This window comes from Salvelinus fontinalis, unplaced genomic scaffold (assembly GCF_029448725.1).
Source record: "Salvelinus fontinalis isolate EN_2023a unplaced genomic scaffold, ASM2944872v1 scaffold_0027, whole genome shotgun sequence".
Lineage (NCBI taxonomy): Eukaryota > Metazoa > Chordata > Actinopteri > Salmoniformes > Salmonidae > Salvelinus > Salvelinus fontinalis.
The window spans coordinates 540,173-567,080 of NW_026600236.1; the positions used below are offsets into that span (position 1 = coordinate 540,173).

At 41.7% G+C, this 26,908-nt stretch overlaps 4 protein-coding genes across 4 annotated transcripts in view; 3 read left to right on the forward strand and 1 right to left on the reverse strand.

The window, feature by feature from the left end:
* The first annotated feature begins 1,914 nt into the window (after positions 1–1,914).
* On the forward strand, positions 1,915–9,347 carry LOC129842256 (deoxyribonuclease-1-like). Its single transcript, XM_055910734.1, has 10 exons — positions 1,915–2,040; positions 2,421–2,546; positions 2,709–2,794; positions 2,914–3,008; positions 3,476–3,562; positions 3,924–4,036; positions 5,245–5,357; positions 8,364–8,521; positions 8,809–8,905; positions 9,054–9,347. The coding sequence occupies exons 3-10, from the start codon at positions 2,714–2,716 to the stop codon at positions 9,228–9,230; spliced, it is 921 nt and encodes a 306-aa protein (XP_055766709.1). The 5' UTR covers positions 1,915–2,040; positions 2,421–2,546; positions 2,709–2,713; the 3' UTR covers positions 9,231–9,347.
* Positions 9,348–12,102: 2,755 nt separating this feature from the next.
* On the forward strand, positions 12,103–22,028 carry LOC129842246 (keratin, type II cytoskeletal 8-like). Its single transcript, XM_055910720.1, has 9 exons — positions 12,103–12,632; positions 15,881–16,089; positions 16,625–16,685; positions 17,322–17,417; positions 19,028–19,192; positions 19,650–19,775; positions 20,265–20,485; positions 21,473–21,519; positions 21,680–22,028. The coding sequence occupies exons 1-9, from the start codon at positions 12,363–12,365 to the stop codon at positions 21,787–21,789; spliced, it is 1,305 nt and encodes a 434-aa protein (XP_055766695.1). The 5' UTR covers positions 12,103–12,362; the 3' UTR covers positions 21,790–22,028.
* A 1,959-nt stretch (positions 22,029–23,987) lies between these two features.
* Positions 23,988–24,985, forward strand: LOC129842248 (cytochrome c oxidase assembly protein COX14 homolog). Its single transcript, XM_055910722.1, has 2 exons — positions 23,988–24,175; positions 24,505–24,985. Exon 2 carries the CDS (start codon positions 24,518–24,520, stop codon positions 24,695–24,697), a length of 180 nt encoding a protein of 59 aa, XP_055766697.1. The 5' UTR covers positions 23,988–24,175; positions 24,505–24,517; the 3' UTR covers positions 24,698–24,985.
* Positions 24,986–25,097: 112 nt separating this feature from the next.
* Positions 25,098–26,908, reverse strand: part of LOC129842247 (ceramide synthase 5-like) — a 45,695-nt gene continuing 43,884 nt past the window's right edge. The window contains exon 10 of the mRNA XM_055910721.1: positions 25,098–26,345. Coding sequence (XP_055766696.1) covers positions 26,166–26,345 — 180 coding nt within the window. The 3' untranslated portion in view covers positions 25,098–26,165. The remainder of the gene's footprint in view (positions 26,346–26,908) is intronic.

Consider the following 26,908-nt stretch of genomic DNA (forward strand, 5'->3'; position numbering starts at 1 on the left):
GAGGTGTTGACTTGCTGCACCCTCGACAACCACTGTGATTATTATTATTTGACCCTGCTGGTCACCTGTGAACATTTGAACATCTTGGCCACGTTCTGTTATAATCTCCACCCGGCACAGCCAAAAGAGGACTGGCCACCATTCAGAACCTGGTTCCTCTCTAGGTTTCTTCCTAGGTTTTGGCCTTTCTAGGGAGTTTTTCCTAGCCACCGTGCTTCTACACCTGCATTGCTTGCTGTTTGGGGTTTTAGGCTGTGTTTCTGTACAGCACTTTGTGACATCAGCTGATGTAAGAAGGGCTTTATAAATACATTTGATTGATTGTATTGACAGACTATAGCCAATACACATAGGCTATCACCTCAAATTTGGCATGTAGGCTAATTAGTTATTGGTGTTGTTCGGTTATCAAATCAATTTAATTTGCTATTTTGGTAAATGGCGTTGGTGCCTTAGCAGATGGCGTTGGTGCCTTAGCAGATGGCGTTGGTGCCTTAGCAGATGGCGTTGGTGCCCTGGCAGATGGCGTTGGTGCCCTGGCAGATTGGGCACCTCTTAAAAGCCAAATGGTCTTGCCTCTAAAGTCACAAAATTCCAGGCCTGCCATCACCACTCAGATTTACAGTAACTTCTGAGCTACTCATAGACTACCCAGGATGACAGATGAGAAATACCTATTCCAGATACATACTGTGGTTATACAGTATTCTGTACCCCCAGGGCTATCCTGTCAGAGATGACATCTCTAGATGTCTCTGCTATGTACTATAGTGTATAAACCGTAAAAGTCAGGAAAGGCTTAGAGCTTTTTATCCTTCACTGAAAATTACAACAAAACAACACACCAACATTACAAAATAATATTTTTTAGGGCCTGTTTACATTTATTGTTATACATTTTTTTGCACATGTTAGGCTTTCCTGTTCATGACATGTTGGAAATGTGCCCTGTTGACCAGAGGGGCCAAAAGAAATGGGGGCCTCGCGGTTTAGTTTGGTGGTCTGGTGGTGTTAATGGCCTCTCTAACACCTATAGCCTACAGTCCCTCTGACCTGTCCCTCTGACCTGTCCCTCTGACCTGTCCCCCTGACCTGTCCCTCTGACCTGTCCCTCTGACCTGTCCCTCTGACCTGTCCCTCTGACCAGTCCCTCTGACCTGTCCCTCTGACCTGTCCCCCTGACCTGTCCCCCTGACCTGTCCCTCTGACCTGTCCCCCTGACCAGTCCCTCTGACCTGTCCCTCTGACCAGTCCCTCTGACCTGTCCCTCTGACCTGTCCCTCTGACCTGTCCCCCTGACCAGTCCCTCTGACCTGTCCCTCTGACCTGTCCCTCTGACCTGTCCCCCTGACCTGTCCCTCTGAGCTGTCCCTCTGAGCTGTCCCTCTGACCTGTCCCTCTGACCTGTCCCTCTGACCTTCTGCAGCATGGATTTAAATCCAGCCCACTGCTATTTCAGAAAACTCTCTCCTCTTATCTGTCTCTCTATCCTGTTTAATAAACATGAACAAAATATGGAAGGAGTGGTGGGGGGAGGCTGCCCCCTAATAAATAATAGAATTAGGGGCCCTGGATACACTGGGACCAGATGACAGGTTCCCAACACTATAGATAACTCTAGATCCAATAATAACATGGTCACTATCTCAAATACATTTTAGGTGCGCTATATAGAACTGGTCTGGTAAGTAACTAAGTCATATATTTACACATTTCACAACCAAGCGGTTAGGAAGAATGTGGCCTGCCTGAGTGAATCAGACAGCACGGTGTTCGTGTGTAAAGTGACACAAATGTCACTGTGATAAGGAAATGGGAAGAAAATATGCAAACACATAGATAACATCAACACCACAAACTGTTCTTCAGATACAGGAAGTGATATGTTAATAAAGCTTTAGCCACAACCTAGGTATACAGGGAGAGAGATGGTTATATCGTGCAGTTCAGGCCATACAATGTTCTCTCTGAAGCGGATTTCTGCTGTTTACTAAAAGCATCAGAGCATCCTTCGGCTCCTGGGTACATCATCATAACACGGTAATGAATTTGATTAATTAAAAAGTTATATACGGTTCAAATAGACTAAATATGAAACTATTATCAATCAACCTTATTCAATAATCTTCTTTGAGTAAATGTCATATAAAATTGTTTGCAATATCTATTATTTTGTACCAACACAAAAAAAAAACGGAGCAAAAGAGATTTGCATAATTTTCATAATATTTGCATAATATTTCATGTTGATGTTCTTCGTGTGAAAAACTGCCGTGAGACTGCACAGGAAGCAGCTGTATGCATATGTCAGATGTTTTGAGGCTTCCGCTCTTCTTGAGGTCAGACAAGTCTGCTAGGCTAGTGTTCTCCTTTCTGTCTTTTTAAAGCATTTTGGTCTGATATCTATTGACAATTTACAGCGGAATTAAATGACCAGGACTGACCCGGACTCCGATCAACACTTTGTGGGGGGCTATAATAGCAAATTATTTCTACCAGATCATTTCTACCATAAAACGTCAGGAAGTCTAATCTCTTTTTGTATGGTAAGAGAATGTAAACATATACTGCACAAATAAAATGTTTTTTTGGTGTGAATTAACTGTTTGTTTTTTTACAAATCATCTTGACTGACATATACAGACAGTTTATAGACAAGACTCTATACCAACTCCTAAGATGTATAATAACTGCTCTATTACCCGAAGCAATCATGAAGGTGGCGTCCTTCAACGTCAGAAGATTGGGCAGAAGGAAAGTGGCTGATAAGAACGTCCTGCAATATCTCATCAAGGTGATTATTCTCTCATTGTTCTGGAAATACATTCACATTCTCATTTCATACTTATTATTTAACTTTGTGTCTGTCGTTATATTCTATTTAATTCATTCCATTCTATTCCATATGGCCAGATTGTGTCCCGCTACAGTGTCTTCTTGATCCTAGAAGTGGTTGATAGGACTGGCCAGGCCATGACAACGTTCCTTAAAGAGCTGAATGACACAAGGTGTGCTACCACAAAGTATTTTCTTAATCTCTGTTCTAAAACATACAATAATACCTGGATCCCTAGCAATTCTCCTGTATACAATGTCATATATCCACATCAATATAATACAGTGATTAATACCTTACTGTTGTAACCCATGCCACTGAAGAAAAAGGCATTTAAGCAATAAGTCACCAGGGGGTGTGATATATGACCAATATACCACGTCTAAGGGCTGTTCTTAGGCACCACGCAACGCAGATAGCCTGGATACAGCCCTTAGCCGTGGTATATTGGCCATATACCACAAACTCACGAGGTGCCTTATTGCTATTATAAACTGGTTACCAACGTAATTAGAGCAGTAAAAAACAAAAGCGTTGTCATACCCGTGGTATACAGTCTGATATATCATGGCTGTCAGCCAATCAGCATTCACGGTTGGAACCACCCAGTTTATAATATGTGTTATATCCTTTTGGCAGGGCCAATAAGAAGCATCCCTACACCATGGTGAAGAGTTCCAGATTGGGGCGCGACACCTACAAGGAACAGTTTGTCTTCCTCTACAGGTACTGACACAATGTGTTGTTTGACAAGCTTACAATTGGCTCATTCATCTCCCCCTCCTCTCCCCTGTAACTATTCCACCGGGTCGTTGCTGTAAATGAGAACGTGGGAGGATGAGAAGTAGAGTACGAGAAAATAAAAATTAAAGACAACAAAATCCGATTTCACTTCACATTGAGGCTTATCTAAGATCTGAAATGAACGGATCCTTTTAGATAATAATGAACACGTGTACATAAACAGCAAGGGGAACCTGATCCGAGATCAGCATTCCTACTCAGGGGACACTTTATGAATACGGGCCCTGTAGATGAACGTGATCAGCTGTAAGATGACAGATGCCTCATGTATTGTTGGTGCCAGAGAGGACCATGTGAAGCTGACTGACAGCTATCAGTATAAGGACAACCAGGTGGGAGATGAGGACGCCTTCGCTAGAGAGCCCTACATCCTCCGCTTCACCTGTCTCCATACAGGTAGTATTAAAGTAATGTCTTCACTAGAGAGCCCTGTTTCACCTGTCTCCATACAGGTAGTATTATTGTAATGTCTTCACTAGAGAGCCCTGTTTCACCTGTCTCCATACAGGTATTATTAAAGTAATGTCTTCACTAGAGAGCCCTACATCCTCCGCTTCACCTGTCTCCATACAGGTAGTATTATTGTAATGTCTTCACTAGAGAGCCCTGTTTCACCTGTCTAAATACAGGTAGTATTATTGTAATGTCTTCACTAGAGAGCCCTACATCCTCCGCTTCACCTGTCTCCATACAGGTAGTATTAAAGTAATGTCTTCACTAGAGAGCCCTGTTTCACCTGTCTAAATACAGGTAGTATTAAAGTAATGTCTTCACTAGAGAGCCCTGTTTCACCTGTCTCCATACAGGTAGTATTAAAGTAATGTCTTCACTAGAGAGCCCTGTTTCACCTGTCTCAATACAGGTAGTATTAAAGTAATGTCTTCACTAGAGAGCCCTACATCCTCCGCTTCACCTGTCTCCATACAGGTAGTATTATTGTAATGTCTTCACTAGAGAGCCCTGTTTCACCTGTCTAAATACAGGTAGTATTAAAGTAATGTCTTCACTAGAGAGCCCTGTTTCACCTGTCTGAGGTAATACTACAGTATCTGAGGAGTGATAGAGACTGGTTGTTACATCAGAAGATAATGGTTATCTGTAGGAGCCAGATGGCTTTGGAATGTGCTGGGTATATGGGACGAAGTCACAGGATTGCTATAGGGGATACGGGTGGAGAGCTTTGGATTAGGCATCAGGTCTGATCCCCTTAAGGGAGGAGGAATGGTTTATTAGCCGTATCACTTCGTCTTCCTGTCGAACAAAAACAGATGTCAGGGTTGGAGAGAAGGAGGAGTGCATCTAAACTGGAGTTTATATACTTGTGTTGGTGGAAACATGTTTTGACTCATGCAGCTGTATTGATCCTCTGGGAAGAATAACACTTGGTTAAGCTTTCATAATGTCCGTGGAGTTTATTACTCTGAGAATTAGAACCCAACACATGTAACTCTGGCAGATATTTTTTTGCTCTGATCAGGTGATGTGGTCAGGAATAACTCCTAACTCCTATGATACCTACTCCAGACTGTTCACAGTAGACCTGGGGTTGGGTCCTAGGACAATTTACTTTCAGGATATGACATGATTGCTTTTACATCCCATAGTGCTGAAAGACCTCGTGTTGATCCCGGTGCACACAAAGCCCGAAGACTCTGTGAAGGAATTGGATGAGCTGTACGACGTCGTCAAAGTAGTGAAGAAGAAATGGAAGACGGATGTAGGGTTACTCACTAATGCTCACCTTGGTTACCTATTCTAAAGTGTAACGAAAGATAACGCTTTAGAACAGGGAACACCTATTGAGATACTATGACCTTATTAGTTCCACATTGAGAACGCTTACTAAGAGTCAGTTTCTTGTGTAACTTGCTCTTTGGTGCCTCTTTTCAGGCATAGTATCTAATGTGTATTCTGAAAGTTAAGGTTCACTGACACTTTATTTTTAGGTACAAATAGTTGCCACTAATTTGTAGTTTAAAAGTGTGTATATAAGTAGCTAATAAGCTATTTATTATGTCTTATTAGTCATATATTATACCTTAATTAAGTGTTTTCTTATTCAAACATTGTCATGTGCTACTGGTGAAATCCTTAATAACTTCCTCGTTAGCCATAATAAAGACATATTAGTATTTAATAAAGAGCAAGTCACACAGGAACAATGTTCTTAGTAAGGTGTCTCAATGTGGGACTAATAAGGACATAGTACATAAAATGTGTTCCCTATTCTAAAGTGTAACGAAAGATAACGCTTTAGAACAGGGAACGCCTATTGCGGTACTACAACCTTATTAGTTACTACTCCCGGGTGGCGCAGTGGTCTAGGGCACTGCATCGCAGTGCTAGCTGCGCCACCAGAGTCTCTGGGTTCGCGCCCAGGCTGGGCTGGGTTCGCGCCCAGGCTCTGTCGCAGCCGGCCGCAACCGGGAGATCCGTGGGGCGACGCACAATTGGCATAGCGTCGTCCGGGTTAGGGAGGGTTTGGCCGGTAGGGAGGGTTTGGCCGGTAGGGATATCCTTGTCTCAGTATGTAAAAAAAATAAAAATAATAATGTAATAAAATGTATGCACTCTACTGTAAGTCGCTCTGGATAAGAGCGTCTGCTAAATGACTAAAATGTAAAATGTAAATGTAGTTCCACATTGAGAACCTTTATTAACTGTTGAGGATGGGGGCGCTGTTGTGACTATTTATGCTAATCGTGTAATTTTTGAAACGGCTTCCCACAAAATCCTTGATCGTACAATATGCATATTATTATTATTATTGGATAGAAAACAGTCTATAGTTTCTATAGGAGTTGAAATTTTGTCTCTAAGTGGAACAGAGCCCATTCTACAGCAGTTTCCCTGACATGGAGTCAGATTTCAGAAATTTTGGCCCCTGATCTGGAGTCAGTTAAAAAGGCACAGTTATTGCTATGAGTATACGGACACTGCTTACGTCTTCCCCTGGATGCCTTTACGTGATGACGATTTGAATGGGGTCGATTGCGCGTTCACAGGCACTACAAATGAAAAAACCCTGAGACTAGTCACTCTTTTGGAGCTGCGTCATGCGCCTAGAGGACACCGACCCGCGCCTGTTCCAAGCATTAGTGGAGGGAGTAATATTACTCGGGTCATGTTTCTACTCGTTATGGGAGTTAAAAACATCATAAGGTAGTTAATTTAAAGCGTTTTATAGCAATTTATATCCGTTTAGTGCGATTTTGGGACATTTATTTCTGAAACGCTCTGAATTGCTGGGCACGCTTCCAGTTCATCCCGAACGCAGTTGGCATTTCCACATGGCAAGAGGACAGCTTTCCACCAAAAGACGATTGGACCCAAGAAAGGATCCTTTGCCCAAGATACTGATGGAAGAACAGCTCAAAGTAGGACATTTTTATTATGATAAATCGTGTTTCTGTCGAAAAATGTTAGTGGCTTAGGACGCCATGTTTTTTGACGTAGCTTCGCTTGGCGCAAACTGTATTGAAAAGTAAGGATAATTTAAAAAATGTAATTCCGCGATTGTATTAAGAATTAAATTGTCTATCAATCCCTGTCCACCCTATATTTTTTAGTCACGTTTATGAGTATTTATGTATAAGAGTAGATCACTGTCTAAGTGGCGCACGGACATTTTCTCACCAGCTTTGCTACATATCACATTGTCTAACCATGATTTTGGTGGCTAAATATAAACATTTTCGATCAAACTCTATATGGATTGTGTAATATGATGTTACAGGAGTGTCATCTGAAGAATTCTGAGAAGGTTAGTGAAAAAATTAATATATTTTGGCGATGTTGACTTTTATCGCTCACTTTGGCTAGAATCAATGCTGGGCTGCTATGTGCTATGTGCTATGCTAATATAACGATTTATTGTGTTTTCGCTGTAAGACACTTAGAAAATCTGAAATATTGTCTGTATTCACAGGATCTGTGTCTTTCGATTAGTGTATGCTGTGTATTTTTACGAAATGTTTGATGATTAGTAAGTAGGTAAACACGTTGCTCAATGTAGTTCTTCTAGTCCATTTGTGACGGTGGGTGCAATTGTAACCTATGCCATCTACCTGAAATATGCACTTTTTTCTAACAAAACCTATCCCATACCATAAATATGTTATCAGACTGTCATCTGATGAATTTTTTTTTTAAAAATCGGACATGTTGGCTGGATTCACAAGATCTGTGTCTTTCATTAGCTGTATTGGACTTTAATGTGTGAAAGTTAAATATTTAAAAAAAAAATTTTTTTTGAATTTCGCGGCTCTGCCTTTTCAGTGGGGGGGGGGGGGGGGGGGGGAGTGCCGCTAGCGGCACTCTCATCCTAGACAGGCTAAGAGTCTGTTTCTTGTGTAACTTGCTCTTTATTAAATACTTTATCATGGCCAACAATGAGGTTATTAAGTAAGCTGTGACTTATACTGTTTGATAAAAAAAAATAACTTAATTAAGGTATAATATATGACTAATAAGACATAATAAAGGCCTTATTGGCTACTTATATACACACTTATACAGTACAAATTAATAGCTAACGTGCACCTTAAAAAGTGTTAGCCACTTTTTTATCACAACATCATATCATTGTTGACAGGATTTAGCTTAAAATCAAGAGAATATAGAAGTAATTTTGTATATTCTCTATTATTTTCCTTTTAAAATTTGTATTATTTAAAAAAACGAAAATTTTTCTTCATAGAAATACTGTTTGTGTCTCTGGCAGAACATCATGATCCTGGGCGATTTCAATGCGGACGGAAGTTATGTCACCAAGAAAGGCATGACAAAAATCCGTATTCGCAGTGACAAGAAGTTCCACTGGGTGATTGGAGATGATGTGGACACCACAGCCAACACAAGCAACGACCACACCTACGACAGGTAGACCTACTCCAAATAGGCTATAGACTCATGGTGTACGACAAAAAGGTTATGAATTGGATCAAATACATCAAATAAGGTACAATTATAGTCCTTTCTCAATTTCTCATAATCCTTTCTCAAAAATGGTATCCAAAAGAACCCTATGAAATTAATGGTTAACTGTGAAGCAAAGTTTAAAAATATATATATGTTCAATATTGCAAACAGGACCTCTGAAGACACATATCATCATGTAATTTCTTTAGCCATTGTGGAATATTTTTGTTTCCTTTGCGTCCTATCAGGATTGTGATGTACGGGGATAACATGTTGAAGGCGATGGTCCCCAACTCAGCCAAGCCCTTCAACTACCACAAAGCCTTTGACTTATCTGAAGCTATGGTACGTCATATTTCATCTTTCAGCCATCTGTTTTCCATCTTGGACTAAAAACATTTTCAATTGAGATTCTCCGTTGAGGTTTTTTGTTGTTGTGTGTTTTTAGCTAATCCCTTACTTCATAAATATTTCACTCCCTCCATTGATGCAGGCTTTGAGTATCAGTGACCACTACCCTGTAGAGGTGGAGCTGGCGACGGCTGAAACTGTACCACAGAAGAAAGAGGAAAAAGAGATAGAGGAAGTAGAGTCTCTCAGTGTAAACCCAACACCACGGAAGAAGAAAAGACTTGTGAGAAAGTTCAAGGGGAAGTCAGAACAAGCCTAGAAATGCCAAAACATGATTTATATAAAAAATTATATTCTAACTATGTAAATCTGTTTCTGTTTCTGTTTCAAATGTTTCAAGTGCTTTATTTAATAAAGACCTACATGCAATCTTCTATGCAGGAAATATTTTACAAAAAAACATTTCCTAAGTAAACCAATCCAAGTTGTCTGTTTATCTTCATTATAAAATATATTTTCAACATAAAAATAGGTCACAAAAAAATATCAACTGGCTAACAATACAGTGTTCAGAGGTAGTTCTAACAACACAGTGTTCAGAGGTAGTCCTAACAACACAGTGTGAAACTGCTGCAGCTACAGGGCTTAAAACGGTTTGTGAGTGTATTCTAACCACACTTCTGGTGGTTGACAATGCTGCATATGGTGTACTGTAATGTACTACAGCAGACACTCTACAGCAGGATGGAGAGAGATGACACCGTTTCTCCCAGGAGTTACCACGGAATTGTGGGCCGGTCCGCAAAGGACGAACCTGTTTACACACTCAGCTCAGAAAGACAATCTGGTTACTGGTTACTATCTGGTCTAATATCTAATATAATATGAGATATAAACTCGTTATAACTAATGAGATATAAAAAAAGAAACATCCCTTTTTCAGGACCCTGTCTTTCAAAGATAATTCGTAAAAATCGAATTAACTTCACAGATCTTCATTGTAAAGGGTTTAAACACTGTTTCCAATGCTTATTCAATGCACCATAAACAATTAATGAACATGCACCTGTGGAACGGTCGTTAAGACACTAACAGCTTACAGACGGTAGGCAATGAAGGTCACAGTTATGAAAACTTAGGACACTAAAGAGGCCTTTCTACCGACTCTGAAAAACACCAAAAGAAAGATGCCATGGATCCCTGCACATCTGTGGCCAGGGCAATAAATTGCAATGTCCGTACTGTGACACGCCTAAGACAGCACTACAGGGAGAAGGACGGACAGCTGATCGTCCTCGTAGTGGCAGACCACATGTAACAACACCTGCACAGGATCGGTACATCCGAACATCACACCTGCAGGACAGGTACAGGATGGCAACAACAACTGCCTGAGATATACCAGGAACGCACAATCCCTCCATCAGTGCTCAGACTGTCCGCAATAAGCTGAGAGTGGCTGGACTGAGGGCTTGTAGGCCTGTTGTAAGGCAGGTTCTCACCAGACATCACCAGCAACAACGTTGACTATGGGCACAAACCCATCGTCGCTGGACCAGACAGGACTGGCAAAAAGTGCTCTTCACTGACGAGTCACGGTTTTGTCACACCAAAGGTGATGGTCGGATTCGCGTTTATCGTCGAAGGAATCAGCGTTACACCGAGGCCTGTACTCTGGAGAGGGACCGATTTGGAGGTGGAGGGTCCGTCATGGTCTGGGGCGGTGTGTCACAGCATCATCAGACTGAGCTTGTTTTCATTGCAGGCAATCTCAACGCCCTGCGTTACAGGGAAGACATCCTCCTCCCTCATGTGGTACCCTTCCTGCAGGCTTATCCTGACATGACCCTCCAGCATGCCAATGCCACCAGCCATACTGCTCGTTCTGTGCGTGATTTCCTGCAAGACAGGAATGTCAGTGTTCTGCCATGGCCAGCGAAGAGCCCGGATCTCAATCCCATTGAGCACGTCTTGGACCTGTTGGATCAGAGGGTGAGGGCTAGGGCCATTCCCTCTAGAAATGTCAGGGAACTTGCAGGTGCCTTGGTAGATGAGTGGGGTAACATCTCAAAGCAAGAACTGGCAAATCTGGTGCAGTCCATGAGGAGGAGATGCACAGCAGTACTTAATGCAGCTGGTGGCCACACCAGATACTGACTGTTACTTTTGTTCAGGGACACATTATTCCATTTCTGTTAGTCACATGTCTGTGGAACTTGTTCAGTTTATGTCTCAGTTGTTGAATCTTGTTATGTTCCTACAAATATTTACACATGTTAAATTTGATGAAAATAAATGCAGTTGACAGTGAGAGGACGTTTCTTTTTATTTTGAGTTTATATGACAAAACAGAAATGATTGTAGCCAGAAATAGTGAACTTAAGAAGTAATCAATGAGTCATAGCTAATCACAACAAAAAAGTGCTGTTGTGCTCTGTAGCTGGAAGGAGGGAGGAGAGGGGGAGGAGAGAGAGGAGAGGGAGAGAGAGAGAGAAGAGAGGGGGATGAGAGAGAGAGCGAGAGAGAGAAGAGAGGGAGAGAGAGAGACCGAGAGAGAGGAGAGGGAGAGAGGAGGAGGAGAGGGAGAGAGAGAGAGAGGAGAGGGAGAGAGAAAATAGAGAGGGAGGAGAGGGATGGAGGGGGAGGAGAGGGAGAGAGAGAGAGGAGATAGAGAGAGGAGAGGGAGAGAGAAAATAGAGAGGGAGGAGAGGGAGAGAGGGGGAGGAGAGAGAGAGGAGAGGGAGAGAGAAAATAGAGAGGGAGGAGAGGTAGGAGAGAGAGAGAGGGGGCAGAAAGAGGGGGGAGAGAGGGTTCCCAGTGAATACCATTGTAAATACAACCCATATTTATGTTTATTTATTTTCCCTTTTATACTTTAACTGTTTGCACATCATTATTACACTGTATATAAACATATGACATTTGAAATGTCTCTTTAATGTTTACTGTACATTTTTTATTTCACTTTTGTTTATTATCGATTTAACTTGCTTTGTCAATATAAATGTATATTTCCCATGCCAATAAAGTCCTTTGAATTGAAATTGAGAGAGGGAGAGAGAGAGGTGGGGGAGAGGAGGCACCGAGCCAGGCAGTGTGGGGCCATGAAGAGGAGAGAGCTGAATGGGGTGTTTAACTGGTTCTGCAGTGAGAATAACATAACCACCCCCACTCTGAGGACGAGGAGTTTATAAGGGGGGCAGAACACCTGAGACAACTCACTGAGGTCAGATAGCCCCGCTGCTGTCCTGTCCTCTTCTGCACTATCACTTTCATTCTCGCTCATCTCCGTCTGTGATTCTCACGCATCTCCATCTCTCCATCTGTGATTCTCACGTGTCCATCTCTATCTGTGACTCTCACGCGTCTCCATCTCTCCATCTGTGACTCTCACACGTCTTCACCTCTCTGTCTGTGACTCTCCCTCCACCTCTCCGTCTCTCCTTCCACCATGAGCCTGAGGTCCAAGCGTATCAGCAGCTCCAGTGGTTCTGTGCGGAGACACAGCGGGGGCTTCAGTGGCATGTCCCTGGGTAGCAGCTCTCTGTACGCGGGGGGCTCAAACGGCCACCACAGCAGTCCTTTCCACTCAGTCTCTGTCAACAGGAGCCTGCTGGCCCCCCTTAACCTGGAGATCGACCCCAACATACAGGTGACACGTATCCATGAGAAAGAGCAGATCAAGGGCCTCAACAACCGATTCGCATCCTTCATCGATAAGGTATGTAGTCATCGCTGAGAATTATTAGGTCACATCCCAATGTCTATACTAGCATACTGCTTTGATTGCTTGCCCAATACAGTCATTCAATTAATGTTTTATTTTTTCTTTTATTTAACTATGCAAGTCAGTTAAGAACAAATTCTTATTTACAATGACGGCCAAACCCTAACCCGGACGACGCTGGGCCAATTGTGCGCCGCCCTATGGGACTGCCAATCACGGCTTGTTGTGAGTGATACAGCCTGGAATCGAACCAGGGTGTCTGTAGTGACACCTCTAGGACTGAGATGCAGAGCCTTAGACCGCTGCGCCACTCAGGAGCCCCTACTACACAAGCTACTTTGGTTTTAGTCATCATCATAGATGGCACTGATTTATTGTCTTTTGAAGCAGCTACAAAAGGAGCGAAAGCTAGTTTGGTTTTAGCCAGCCTGGAAAAGGGAGAACAAACAAAGTGATTGCCATCTGTGTCTGTTTTCACATGCATTGCAACAATAACCCATTCAATCCCATTGATCACAATAGTGAGATATTTATTTTAAATTATGCATTATTAAAGTTGTCTATTATGAATCATAGACGTTTCATATGATTTCTCAAAATGGTCACAAGCATACATCATACAAGGTGTACTTTTACAGATAAATTTGACACCAGAAGTCCGTATTCAACAGCAGATTAGTAATGTTCTCAGTAGATTGGAGTTGAGTTGGGTTATGGATACACTTGATCAAAATGATCTTTACCATCATCCATTAGCCTTTATGTTTGAAATAGGGATTTTGACTGTAAAACATCATATTGTGTTATTTCAGTATAGACCCATAATTGGCCATGTATAGACCCATAAACTGAATTAGTGTAATAACTTAACAAATATTTAATGTCAGTAGGTTTGTTTAGTATTTCTTGCACAAGGGTAGACCTGGTTTGTCAGAGTATTGGGACATGTAGCCATAGGTGGAATCCTGGTTCGTATGGGCTGAGATATGCAGGCATTGATCTGGGTTATATTAGTATTGGGACACAGTCAAAGGTGTAGACCTGGTTTGTAGGAGTACTGGAGCTGAGGTGCAGGGGTAGTCCTGGTTTGCTGTTTGGGGTTTTAGGCTGGGTTTCTGTACAGCACTTTGAGATATCAGCTGATGTAAGAAGGGCTATATAAATACATTTGATTTGATTTGAAGGAGTATTGGAGCTGAGGTTCAGGCGTCGTCCTGGTTTGTAGGAGTATTGGAGCTGAGGTTCAGGCGTCGTCCTGGTTTGTAGGAGTACTGGAGCTGAGGTGCAGGGGTAGACCTGGTTTGTAGGAGTACTGGAGCTGAGGTGCAGGGGTAGACCTGGTTTGTAGGAGTACTGGAGCTGAGGTGCAGGGGTAGACCTGGTTTGTAGGAGTACTGGAGCTGAGGTTCAGGGGTAAACCTGGTTTGTAGGAGTATTGGAGCTGAGGTTCAGGGGTAAACCTGACTTACAGTTTATGAGTATTCAGTCTTTGGCCCATATAGACCTGTCTTAGTTGACTAATTGGGTTCAAGCACAGGTGCAGACGTTGTAGGTATGTAATATGGGTCTGAAATGCAAATGTACACCTACAGTATTTGTATGAGAATTGGGGGTGCCACACAGCAGTAAACCTGTTTTACATATATATATATACATATATATATATATATATATATATATATATATATATATATATATATATATATATATATATATATATATACATACAAAAGTATGTGGACACCACTTCAAATTAGTGGATTTGGCTATTTCAGCCACACCCGTTGCTGACAGGTGCATAAAATCGAGCACACGGCCATGCAATCTCCATAGACAAACACTGGCAGTAGAATGGCCCGTACTGAAGAGCTCAGTGACTTTCAATGTGACAGCGTCATAGAATGCTTCCTTTCCAACAAGTCAGTTAGTCAAATGTCTGCCCTGCCCCGGTCAACTGTAAGTGCTGTTATTGTAAAGTGTAAACGTCTAGGAGCAACAACGGCTCAGCTGCGAAGTGGTAGGTCACACAAGCTCACCGAACAGGACCGCCGAGTGCTGAAGCGCGTAACACGTAAAAAATGATCTGCCCTCGGTTGCAACACTCACTACCGACTTCCAAACTGCCTCTGGAAACAACATCAGCACAGTACGTGTTTTGGTCGTTTAAAGCTCTCAGCCATTGGACTCTGGGATCGATGGAAATGCGGATATCAGTTTGACTTGAGCTAACCCATGAAAACAAAGTCACCTGCTGTTTCACAGCCGTGGTCACTGACACACAGCTTACATTACAATTCCCCTTTCTCACGGAGTGGGTAACAGAGTCACAATAGAGGCTTTGTGTCTGTTCTACGCTACGGATCATCAGCTCTACAGCTCTGGATTTCCTGTAATAACAAGCTCCTATTCCTCTCAACAGGTAGCCTGGACCTGAGATATTTTGACACAAATAATGCCCTAAGGGTGTGATTCACTTGGAATGCAAAGCCCATTTAAAGACGTTAAATAACAAGTAAAATACATTTAAAGACATCAAATAACAAGTCAAATACATTTAAAGACATCAAATAACAAGTCAAATACATATAAAGTACTATGTCCTATTTCTCTCAGCTCGGTGGTAACCTGATAAAAACAGGTCAGACGTGGTGTGATCATCCAAGACCGGAAAATTCCCTGAAGTGTTTAGGAAGGGAGCTTTTGTGTTGATCGCAGACGGACAATACGAAGAGAATAGTGAGACCTTATGCGTGAAATAGATCCTAGAGAGATCTCAGTCAGTTGTAGCCGTTAAAACCAGAATAATTAACGTAACATACAAACACTGTTGTTATCCATCTACTCAGCACAGCTGATATTTAAAAAGTCTGGGAGATTTCTTCAGATTGCTTCTGATTGCTTCAAAGGTCTATTAATTAAACAGTTCACTCCAAGCCCGTACATTACTGCAGAAAACATGCTGGAAGGTAAAGGGCATCAATGACATGTCAAGACAAAATATTGTAGCAATTTGAGGTGGCTAGTCCAACCAGGACTTGGACCCAGGTCCCTGCGACTGTCGGTCCAGATTTAAGCCATTACACCAAGAGGTGTATAACCAAGACAAAGTGTTGTACCAAGGTCTCTATTAAAGTTGCTACAATGTGTATGTATAGTAGACTACACTCAACATCTTCCTCCCGATGCTTGGACTGTTGCGACTATTTCATCAGCTACGGGCTTCTCTCTCTCCTCCCTTTTAGGTGTGTTTCCTGGAGCAGCAGAATAAGGTGTTAGAGACTAAGTTTGATCTGCTGCACGGTAAGCAGACGGGCCGCTCCAACATCGAGCCGCTGTTCGAGGCCTACATGGCCAACCTCCGCCGCCAGATGGACGTGGTCAACAACGACAAGACCAAGCTGGACGGAGAGCTGAGGAACATGCAGGGTCTGGTGGAGGACTTCAAACACAAGTAGGAGTCTGTCTGTCTGTCTGTCTGTCTGTCTGTCTGTCTGTCTGTCTGTCTTTCTGTAGAGCTGAGGAACATGCAGGGGCTGGTGGAGGACTTCAAACACAAGTAGGAGTCTGTCTGTCTGTCTGTCTGTCTGTCTGTCTGTCTGTCTGTCTGTCTGTCTGTAGAGCTGAGGAACATGCAGGGGCTGGTGGAGGACTTCAAACACAAGTAGGAGTCTGTCTGTCTGTCTGTCTGTCTGTCTGTCTGTCTTTAGAGCTGAGGAACATGCAGGGTCTGGTGGAGGACTTCAAACACAAGTAGGGGTCTGTCTGTCTGTCTGTCTGTCTGTCTCTGTCTGTCTGTCTGTCTGGAGAGCTGAGGAACATGCAGGGGCTGGTGGGGGACTTCAAACACAAAAAGTCTCAATAGCCTTAAACAGATTTGTAAGCAATTGAGACAGAGCCAACCTATTTATTAAACCCTAAATGATGGATGCCAGAACCTTACTTCCATGACCTAATTCAATATCTTGTCACCTGTTCTTCTGACCTAGATACGAAGATGAGATCAACAAGAGAAACAATCTGGAGAATGAATTTGTGATCCTGAAAAAGGTGAGAACATCACGTTTCCTCAGTGATACCTGATTGGTGTTTTAATGGTGTAGTCTCTGAAGATCAACATTACATGCCTTTTGGACTACTTTATGGACACAACACCATACTATGACATCAACTTGATGTTGTAATCAGCGATACACTGCAGCACCATGGGAGTGAGGTTAAGTTTAATGAACAAGCACTGCAGGTGAAAAGGACACAGCGAGACAGCGACAACAATAGCTAGTATGAGCAAACCTGCCCCACCTTCTACGAGATGAAAAAAAACGTTAAGCTCGTAAGATATCATATCGCCACTGAACAAGAACTGAGCGTGCGGTGTATAGGGGAGACAGAGAAAATCTCAACCGGCCACGATCAAAGCCAATTTCAACCTAATAACTTTGCAATGAAACTTTGCAATCCGTCTAAATTGCTCCTGGTATGTTTCGACAAACAGTGGTAGTTACATTTGAGTCGTTTAGCAGACGCTCTTATCCAGATCAATTAGGATTAAGTGCCTTGCTCAAGGGCACATCGGCAGATGTTTCACCTAGTCGGCTCATGGATTCAAACCAGCGACCTCTTGGTTACTGACCCAATGCTCTAAAGTGCTAGCCAACGAGTAACTACAGTTTGTTGTCCTTTCAGGATGTGGACTCAGCATACCTGGTGAAGGCAGACCTGGAAAACAAGGGGGGAGCTCTGACTGATGAGATAAACTTCCTCAGGTCCATCTATGAGGAGGTAAGGTCATTACTGTATTTCCTGTATTACAATACAATACAATATATTACACTAACAATATATTACAATACAATACATTACAATATATTACCAATACAGTACAATATATTACAATACAATACATTACATTACAATACAATACAATACATTACATTACAATACAATATATTACAGTACAATATATTACAATACAGTACAATATATTACAATACAGTACAATACAGTACAATACAATATATTACAATACAATATATTACAGTACAATATATTACAACACAGTACTTTACAGTACAATATATTACAATACAATAGATTACAATACAATATATTACAATACAATACATTACAATATATTACCAATAGAGTACAACATATTACAAAACAATATAATATATTACAATACAATACATTATAATATATTACAAAACAATACATTACATTACAATACAATATATTACAATACAGTACAATATATTACAATACAACACAATACATTACAATACAATACAATATATGACAATATAATACATTACAATATATTACCAATACAGTACAATATATTACAATACAATATATTACAATATATTACCAATACATTACAATACATTACAATATATTACAATACATTACAATACAATACAATACATTACAACACAATACAAAATATGACAATATAATACATTACAATATATTACCAATACAGTACAATATATTACAATACAATACAATATATTACAATACAATACATTACAATATTTTACAATACAATACAATACAATAAAATATATTACAATACATTACAATATATTGCAATACAATATGTTACAATACAATACAATATATTACAATACAATATATTACAATACAATACAATATATTACAATACAATACAATATATTACAATACATTACAATATATTGCAATACAATATGTTACAATACAATAAAATATATTACAATACAATATATTACAATACAATAGAATACAATACAATATATTACAATACAATACAATATATTACAATACAATACAATACAATATATTACAATACAATACAATATAATATATTACAATACAATACAATATATTTCAATATATTACAATAAATTGCAATATATTACATTGCAATATATTACAATACAATACCATATATTGCAATACAATATATTACAATACAATATATTACAATACAATACAATATATTATAACACAAAATATTACCATACAATATAGTACAATACAGCACATAATATTACAATACAATATATTACAATACAATATAGTACAATACAATACAATATATTAAAATACAAAATATTGCAATACAATATATTACAATACAATACAATATATTACAATACAATACAAGTCAATATATTACAATACAATATAGTAAAATACAATACAATATATTACAATACAATATATTACAATACAATACATTACAATACAATACATTACAATACATTACAATGCAATACAATTACACAACTTGCCCTGTATGGCGCAGGCAGTTGGTGGAAGGTGGTCGGTTCAAATCCGGGCAAGGATCACATACACATACTAAAAAAATGTATGAACACACTGTTAGAATGTTTGTTTCCATCCAGGAGCTGCGTGAGCTGCAGACCAGCATCAGGGACACTTCTGTGGTGGTGCAGATGGACAACAGTCGAGACCTCAACATGGACCAGATAGTGGCTGACGTCAAGGCTCAGTACGAAGACATTGCTACCAAAAGCCGAGAGGAGGCTGAGACGTGGTACAGATCCAAGGTGAACAACAGTTGACTATTCTAGGATTTAAGTGGTTAAAAAGAGGATTTTTTAAAGTCTTACTACATTGAAATCGATAGCCTTTTCACACTACCGAGCCATTGTTGCTGGAACCATGCTACAGTAAAAGGACAATGTGAAAGAAACATATCCCACTCAAAGCAGTCCGGCAGATAGTTGGAAGATGGTGAAAGAGCTATCATTCCTATCATTCCACTCCTTGGTCTAGCCTGGCTACCAGTCTGCTTAGCTATCATTCCACTCCTTGGTCTAGCCTGGCTGTCAGTCTGATTAGCTATCATTCCACTCCTTTCCCACTCTTTGTCATGCTAAACATATATCTTTGGCATATGACACAGTACAATGAGTGGAAGGTTAGCTAAACAGACTGGTAGCCAAGCTACAAGAGAAGTGGTCTCAGGACCTTTAAGTAATGCATGTTGTTATTTTCCCTCAGTTTAACCAGATGGCCATCCAGGCCACGCAGTACGGAGACGAGCTGAGAAACACCAAGGGAGAGATAGCAGAAATCAACCGCTTGATCGGCCGTCTGCAGAGTGAGATAGAAGCTGTCAAACGACAGGTAGTTCGTTCACTTATTCAACTCAGTTCACTTATGGTTCGGACCGCTTTGAGGCACAGTAATATCAAACAAAACTATGGATGCAGCACCCTGTTGTATGGGATGGGATCTACTTTGTGGGATAAAAGATTCAGCAGCTATGCCATGGAGTGTTGCCGCTAAGACCGTATATATGCCATTCGGTGTGATGAGGCTTAAGCAAGCAAGTACTGCCATGGACTTAATGCAGCCTAACTCTGGTGTTGATGTCCCATGGCGTGCCAACCTGGTGAACCAGATAACCAAGGCTGAGGGGCCGGGGCCGGGGGGGAGCTGGCTGTGGAAGTGGCTGTCTCTAACCTAACCTAACTCTGACTCTACCTATCTATCATGTAGCGAGCCAACCTGGAGGACCAGATAGCCGAGGCTGAGGGGCCGGGGGGGGAGCTGGCTGTGGAAGTGGCTGTCTCTAACCTAACCTAACTCTAACTCTACCTATCTATCATGTAGCGAGCCAACCTGGAGGACCAGATAGCTGAGACTGAGGGCCGCGGGGAGCTGGCTGTGAAGGAGGCTAAGTCCAGGATCAGAGATCTGGATGATGCTCTGCAGAGGGCCAAGCAGGACATGGCCAGACAGCTCAGAGAGTACCAGGACCTGATGAATGTCAAGCTGGCCCTGGACATAGAGATAGCCACCTACAGAAAATTACTGGAGGGAGAGGAGGACAGGTATGGAGGGGGGGGGGGGGGGTTAGGTATGGAGGGAGAGGAGGACATGTATGGAGGGAGAGGAGGACATGTATGGAGGGAGAGGAGGACATGTATGGAGGGGGGGGGGTAGGTAAGGAGGGAGAGGAGGACATGTATGGAGGGGGGGTTAGGTATGGAGGGAGAGGAGGACATGTATGGAGGGGGGGGTAGGTATGGAGGGAGAGGAGGACAGGTATGGTGGGGGGGGTAGGTATGGAGGGAGAGGAGGACAGGTATGGAGGGGGATAGGTATGGAGGGAGAGGAGGACAGGTATGGAGGGAGAGGAGGACAGGTATGGAGGGGGGTAGGTATGGAGAGAGAGGAGGACATGTATGGAGGGGGGGTAGGTATGGAGGGAGAGGAGGACAGGTGTTGAGGGAGAGGAGGACAGGTATGGAGGGAGAGGAGGACAGATATGGAGGGGGGGTAGGTAAGGAGGGAGAGGAGGACAGGTATGGAGGGAGAGGAGGACAGGTATGGAGGGAGAGGAGGACATGTATGGAGGGAGAGGAGGACAGGTATGGAGGGGGGGGTAGGTAAGGAGGGAGAGGAGGACAGGTATGGAGGGAGAGGAGGACAGGTATGGAGGGAGAGGAGGACAGGTATGGAGGAGGACAGGTTTGGAGGAGGACAGGTTTGGAGGAGGAAGAGGACAGGTATGGAGGGGGGTGGGTTCGGTATGGAGGGAGAGGATGACAGGTATGGAGGAGGAAGAGGACAGGTATGGAGAGAGAGGAGGACAGGTATGGGGGGGTTAGGTATGGAGGGAGAGGAGGACATGTATGGAGGGAGAGGAGGACATGTATGGAGGGAGAGGAGGACAGGTATTATTATAGATACACATTACACAGTATGTATGGTGTCTATAGGTTGAGGTTCTAAACAAGGACCGAACAATGTGTGAAAAGTATTATCTGCCATCTTCACACACTGAAGCAGAACACTTGTATCTATTTTTCTCTCAGGATTGGACATCAATCTATTCTCAACATCCAGTCAGTGTCCAACTACAGTAAGTAGAATACTGTAGGTACTACTGAAATAATACATCAGTAAATGTACTCTATTTAATGTTATCCACTGACGAGAATGACACTAAATTATGTATTTTGAGACACAAGAGCAGATATTAGGTTCTAACCATTATATTGCCGCTGTTGCGTTCTGTCCAGGTTCTAAGAGTTCCAGTAATGGGTTCCACAGCAGCTCCAGCTCCCCTACACCCAAGCTGCTGATTAAAACAACTGAACAAAGAGACAGCTCCAGATTAAGCTCTCATTAAAAAAAAAAAAAAAACGTCAGATCCTTCTGGCTGAGGTTGAAGAACCATTATATAAGAGTTTATACCAGATCTATATCAACTTTCTGGATTATTTTGTCAATCTACATTCTGTAAAGAGCATGAGAGAATAGCATAAGATCATGACGTGATAGATTTGTGTTTGTAGCCTGAGGAATTGAAACATTTGATTGTTCTTAATGTAAAGAAAATAAAAAGATATGTATCAGTATATAAAAATATGTATTTTAAGAAACCGTTTGTCTTATTTGGCGCATACAAAGCGCTATGCAACAGCTGGAATAGCGGTCATAACCAATTGTAGTGAGACAGTAGGCTAATAACAGCATCATCCTCATGCAGCGAGATAGTGGTTATTATGGGGTCAGGAAATAGGACCAACTGGCTTAGGCTATCTACTTCCTGTGTCACAGGTGCATGTTGTAGACAGGGCTAATAGAGGTGATTTTCTACTGCACTTTGAGAGAGTTCTGTTCAAGTTTAGAATTCATTACATTAACAAATGTAACATGCTTTGGAGAAGTTAAAATCATGTGCCTTATTTCTGATTTTGAAAACATACACAATTAATTTATTATGTTATCTATCAGTCGAACATTCATGATTGTTTGCCAAAGGGCAATTCTATGGTAAAAGAATTAGGCTGAGAGACTCTGATTATTCACTTTAAAATGTATGCCAAACAAAAAATATTGATTTCAAAGTTTAACAAACCATACAACTCTATGCACAAGGACTACTTTTAACATACTCCACAGAAAATACACATTTACAGGAAGAACTGTGCAGAATAAATCACAGGAGGCTGCTGAGGGGAGGACGGCCCATAATAATGGCTGGAATGGAGTGAATGGGATAGTATAAAACTCATGGAAACCATTAGTTAGATGTGTCTGATAACATTCCATTTATTCCATTCCAGGCATTACCACAAGCCTTTCCTCCGCAATTAAGGTGCAACAAGCCACATGTGGCAGATACAAAGTTATGTAACAGAACAAAACTGAGGGAGATTTTACCATAATTTTGTTATCAACCTTTGCATCTGCAGTTTTTCCAGTAAATGTATTTTTTTTATTTACTGTGTAAATTGATCATTGAGCATAGAGTTCTATGGTTTGTTAAACTTTAAAATCAATGTTTTATGTTTGGCATACATTTTAAAGTGAAAAATCTGTCAGCTTAATTCCATTACCACGAAATTGCCCAAAAATACCTCCTGTATGAAGCGTATTGAGTTAGATCAACCAACTGTATAGTTGTCTAAAATATGCATGATGCAGGTGGCATTAGACAGCGATAACAACCCAGTATTGTCCCCCAGTGTTCAATCAACATACTGATCCTTGTTTAACTTTGCTTGAAGCTCCTGCACATACAGATTTCAAGTGGGCTTCATTGTCACTTCAAGCAACATATTTTTACAAGAATTTCACATTACTCCTTTAACACAATCATTATAACAGACACTAAAAGTAAATGTCCAGTCAGATTTGATCTACTAGGAAGTGTCTATTTTCTCATGAAGAGCAGCAGTCTAGGATCCCAGGTGGTACTACTCAAAGCACTGCATTAGCGCCATCCCACTGTGTTTTGTTAAGTGTTCCCTGGCGTGCTCCGCCATGTCTCCTCTGATCTTTAACTCCTTAAAGTGGTCAAAGTCAGACCGCCCGAGCTTCCTCAGCCTCCGGGCAGCCGAGCGGTAGCACTTCCAGGGCTGAGCCCCAGCAGGGCAGAGTTTCCATGGTTCAGAGGGACCCACATGGTGACAGCCAGGGAGAGGTGGAAGCGGGAGCAACGATGTCGTCTCTGGTAGTCATTTAGCTGGCTGGCACTAGTGTCCTCCTGGTGGATTGTGTAAGAATTTATTAAATAGTTTTTCCACCAGAACGTCACTCTCTGCTCCACATGCTGCAGTCGCTATGGAATCGTTACTAGTTACCACAGCCACAAAGTCATAAACCTGGCATATTCCTACAATTTCTAATCTTAAAATTAGATGTTAACATTAGCCACACTGCTAAAATAATGCCTAACATTAACCCCAAATTAAGACTAAAAAGCACATTTTTGTTTTCATACATTTTTTACGATATAGCCACGATATTACATTTGTGGCTGTGTGAACTAGTAGAAAGAAACCATTGTCAAACTGTGCCATCGAGTGCGTCATCAAAATACGTCCGGCAGGAAACATCGATAGAACGTTACTCATCCCTCTACTGATTACTGAAGAACCGAATGGACTTTCTCTCGCAAAACCTCCCTGCTATCAGTTACGAAAGGTGCAGTTAGCCATTTGGTTAGGTGAGTGTTAACATTGAGAAGGGTATCAACAATCTGACCGTCATTCTCCTTTACAAGAAAGGTAAGCAACAATGCAATGTAGCTACATAATCATCTGAAACGGGAAAATCACAGCATTTTGATGTTATTTGTTGATAAAAACAAAACGCTTGCTTGCTAACTTTTAACTAGCTAACAGTAACTCGCTAACGTTAGCTGGCTAAGTTACATCAGGGTCTTTAGCATCAACACCCGATTATAATGTTAAGGGAAATGTTAGCATATTAATTAGCTGTGATAACCACTTTGTTAAGCACGTCGGTAAACGATGAGATTCATGTAGCTAGCACTCGTCGTTGTGACGTTCCTGGAGAACCTGCTCCGAGACCAACATGTATTTGGTTCCGCCAGGAACACCATCACCATGTTGACCACTGCAAAGCGCCTCGCCGACTTCGGATACCGGGGATTTTCTGCCTCGATGATGCTATTGACACTCTACGGAGGATACCTGTGCACCATGCGGGGATACCGCTACATGAACAAGCAGAAAGAGCTGCAGGTAGCGGCAGAAACCCAGAACGTGGAGGCCCTCAAACCATAGAGGCCTGGATAGTTTGTCCTCACACTCATGGGCATTTCTATTCCTCCCAATAGACTTCAAATTATAATATTTGGGTATTGATCATGTGATCAACCGTTTTGTGTAGCTAAAGAATGAGAATGTCATCTGTCTTCAGTCTCTTTCTCCCCATGGTCCTGACTTGGCCCTTTAGCATACAGAAGATGCCACTACAGAGAGGACTGCAGCAGAGATCGTTCTAAACTACTGGATTACTTGTTAAGTTATTAAATGCCTAAATTGTCATATTAAATCAAGTTAAATGTAAAATCCCTCTCCTATCATATCTCATATTTCATTTCTCTCAGGATACACTGAAGCACGGGTTTGGGTGGTGGGGTATTGTCATTTTACAGCCGTGTAATATGAATAAAAACATATCTTTCACAAATAAACATTTATTTGTTTAAAAAATATATACAGTAATAACTTCAGTTCAACTGACATAAAACAGGGAGAGAACATCCTCCCCAACAAACTGCGGCATCACATTAAAAAGTGGAATAAGAATTTAAACCGTTAGACCCATTCTATGGGCACAATGGAATTAAAATACAGTCAGACCCATTCTATGGACACGGGGGAATTAAAATACAGTCTGACCCATTCTATGGACACGAGGGAATTAAAATAGTCAGACCCATTCTATGGACACGGGGGAATTAAAATACAGTCAGACCCATTCTATGACCACAAGGGAATTCAAATACAGTCAGACCCATTCTATGGCCACAAGGGAATTCAAATACAGTCAGACCCATTCTATGGCCACAATGGAATTAAAATACAGTCAGACCCATTCTATGGACACAAGGGAATTAAAATACAGTCAGACCCATTCACTTGACACAAGGGAATGAAAATAGTGTTTTTAATCAGTTAAATGTAATCAGTTTGGATTCTATGGGTCACGGTAGTGTCTGTCTATTCATCCATCGTCTGTTGTCATAGTCACCGATCATTGTCAGTGCTGGAAAAAAACAGTATTATTAAGAGTCAGAGTTGAATGAGGAAACGGACTTAAAACGTCCAGGGAACTGGATGAGAGGAAAAGCACTTCAAGATGTAGTGTAGGATAGGATGAACTAGTAGTGGAAAGGTCTCACAGACATTCATTATAGGGTCGACGTGAACAGTACTGTGTTGGCTCAGATATGCCTGATTCTCACTATAGGGCCGACCTGAACAGTACTGTGTTGGCTCAGATATGCCTGATTCTCACTATAGGGCCGACCTGAACAGTACTGTGTTGGCTCAGATATGCCTGATTCTCACTATAGGGCCGACCTGAACAGTACTGTGCTGGCTCAGATATTTTCCTTTTCTTTTCCACATGGTCCTTTCCAGCACAGTTCCGACAACTAGTGGATGCCCAGTGTAACCAGGCCAGACATATCGGACCCCAGTCAGCCCTATACTGTGAATCAGACAGCAGACTCCTCTTTTTCTATCACCTGCTGCTGCTGCTACGTATCTGTTGTGGCCAGGTTCTAGTGGTGACGGCGTGGCCGTTGGTACCGTTCTCTACCTTACGAGAGAACACCATTTTAACCCCCCTGCCATTGGTCCCGTTGGTGTCCACCTCCTCCTCTGAGCTGCTCTCAACATCACTGCGGTCATCCTTAGAAACCTGTCAGACAGAGAGATATACAATGTTACGATTCAAAGTAACAGAATGGATATTTCCAAAAGTATTGAGTAGTAGTGCACGTAGTCACATAGAATGACGTTTTTATTTATTTTTAAACTATGGATATCAGCACCCAAAGAACAGCACGCAGTTACACAGGACAAACAGGTACATTAAGGAAGGGACATTTTTACAAGTATTGGCTGATGGTGCATATGTAATTGACGGTACACTCTGATAGACGTATCACAGTTGACGGTACTCTGATAGACGTATCACAGTTGACGGTACTCTCTGATAGACGTATCACAGTTGACGGTACTCTCTGATAGACGTATCACAGTTGACGGTACTCTGATAGACGTATCACAGTTGACGGTACTCTGATAGACGTATCACAGTTGACGGTACTCTGATAGACGTATCACAGTTGACGGTACTCTGATAGACGTATCACAGTTGACGGTACTCTCTGATAGACGTATCACAGTTGACGGTACTCTCTGATAGACGTATCACAGTTGACGGTACTCTGATAGACGTATCACAGTTGACGGTACTCT

Excerpts from the sequence above, each read along its gene's own strand:
- LOC129842246 (XM_055910720.1), top strand. The coding sequence starts at position 12,363 with ATGAGCCTGAGGTCCAAGCGTATCAGCAGCTCCAGTGGTTCTGTGCGG. Across the intron at positions 16,090-16,624 it reads GTGGAGGACTTCAAACACAA|ATACGAAGATGAGATCAACA; the intron begins GTAGGAGTCTGT and ends CTTCTGACCTAG. Across the intron at positions 17,418-19,027 it reads TCAGGTCCATCTATGAGGAG|GAGCTGCGTGAGCTGCAGAC; the intron begins GTAAGGTCATTA and ends GTTTCCATCCAG.
- LOC129842256 (XM_055910734.1), top strand. The coding sequence starts at position 2,714 with ATGAAGGTGGCGTCCTTCAACGTCAGAAGATTGGGCAGAAGGAAAGTG. Across the intron at positions 4,037-5,244 it reads CTTCACCTGTCTCCATACAG|TGCTGAAAGACCTCGTGTTG; the intron begins GTAGTATTAAAG and ends TACATCCCATAG. Across the intron at positions 8,906-9,053 it reads TTGACTTATCTGAAGCTATG|GCTTTGAGTATCAGTGACCA; the intron begins GTACGTCATATT and ends CCATTGATGCAG.
- LOC129842248 (XM_055910722.1), top strand. The coding sequence starts at position 24,518 with ATGTTGACCACTGCAAAGCGCCTCGCCGACTTCGGATACCGGGGATTT.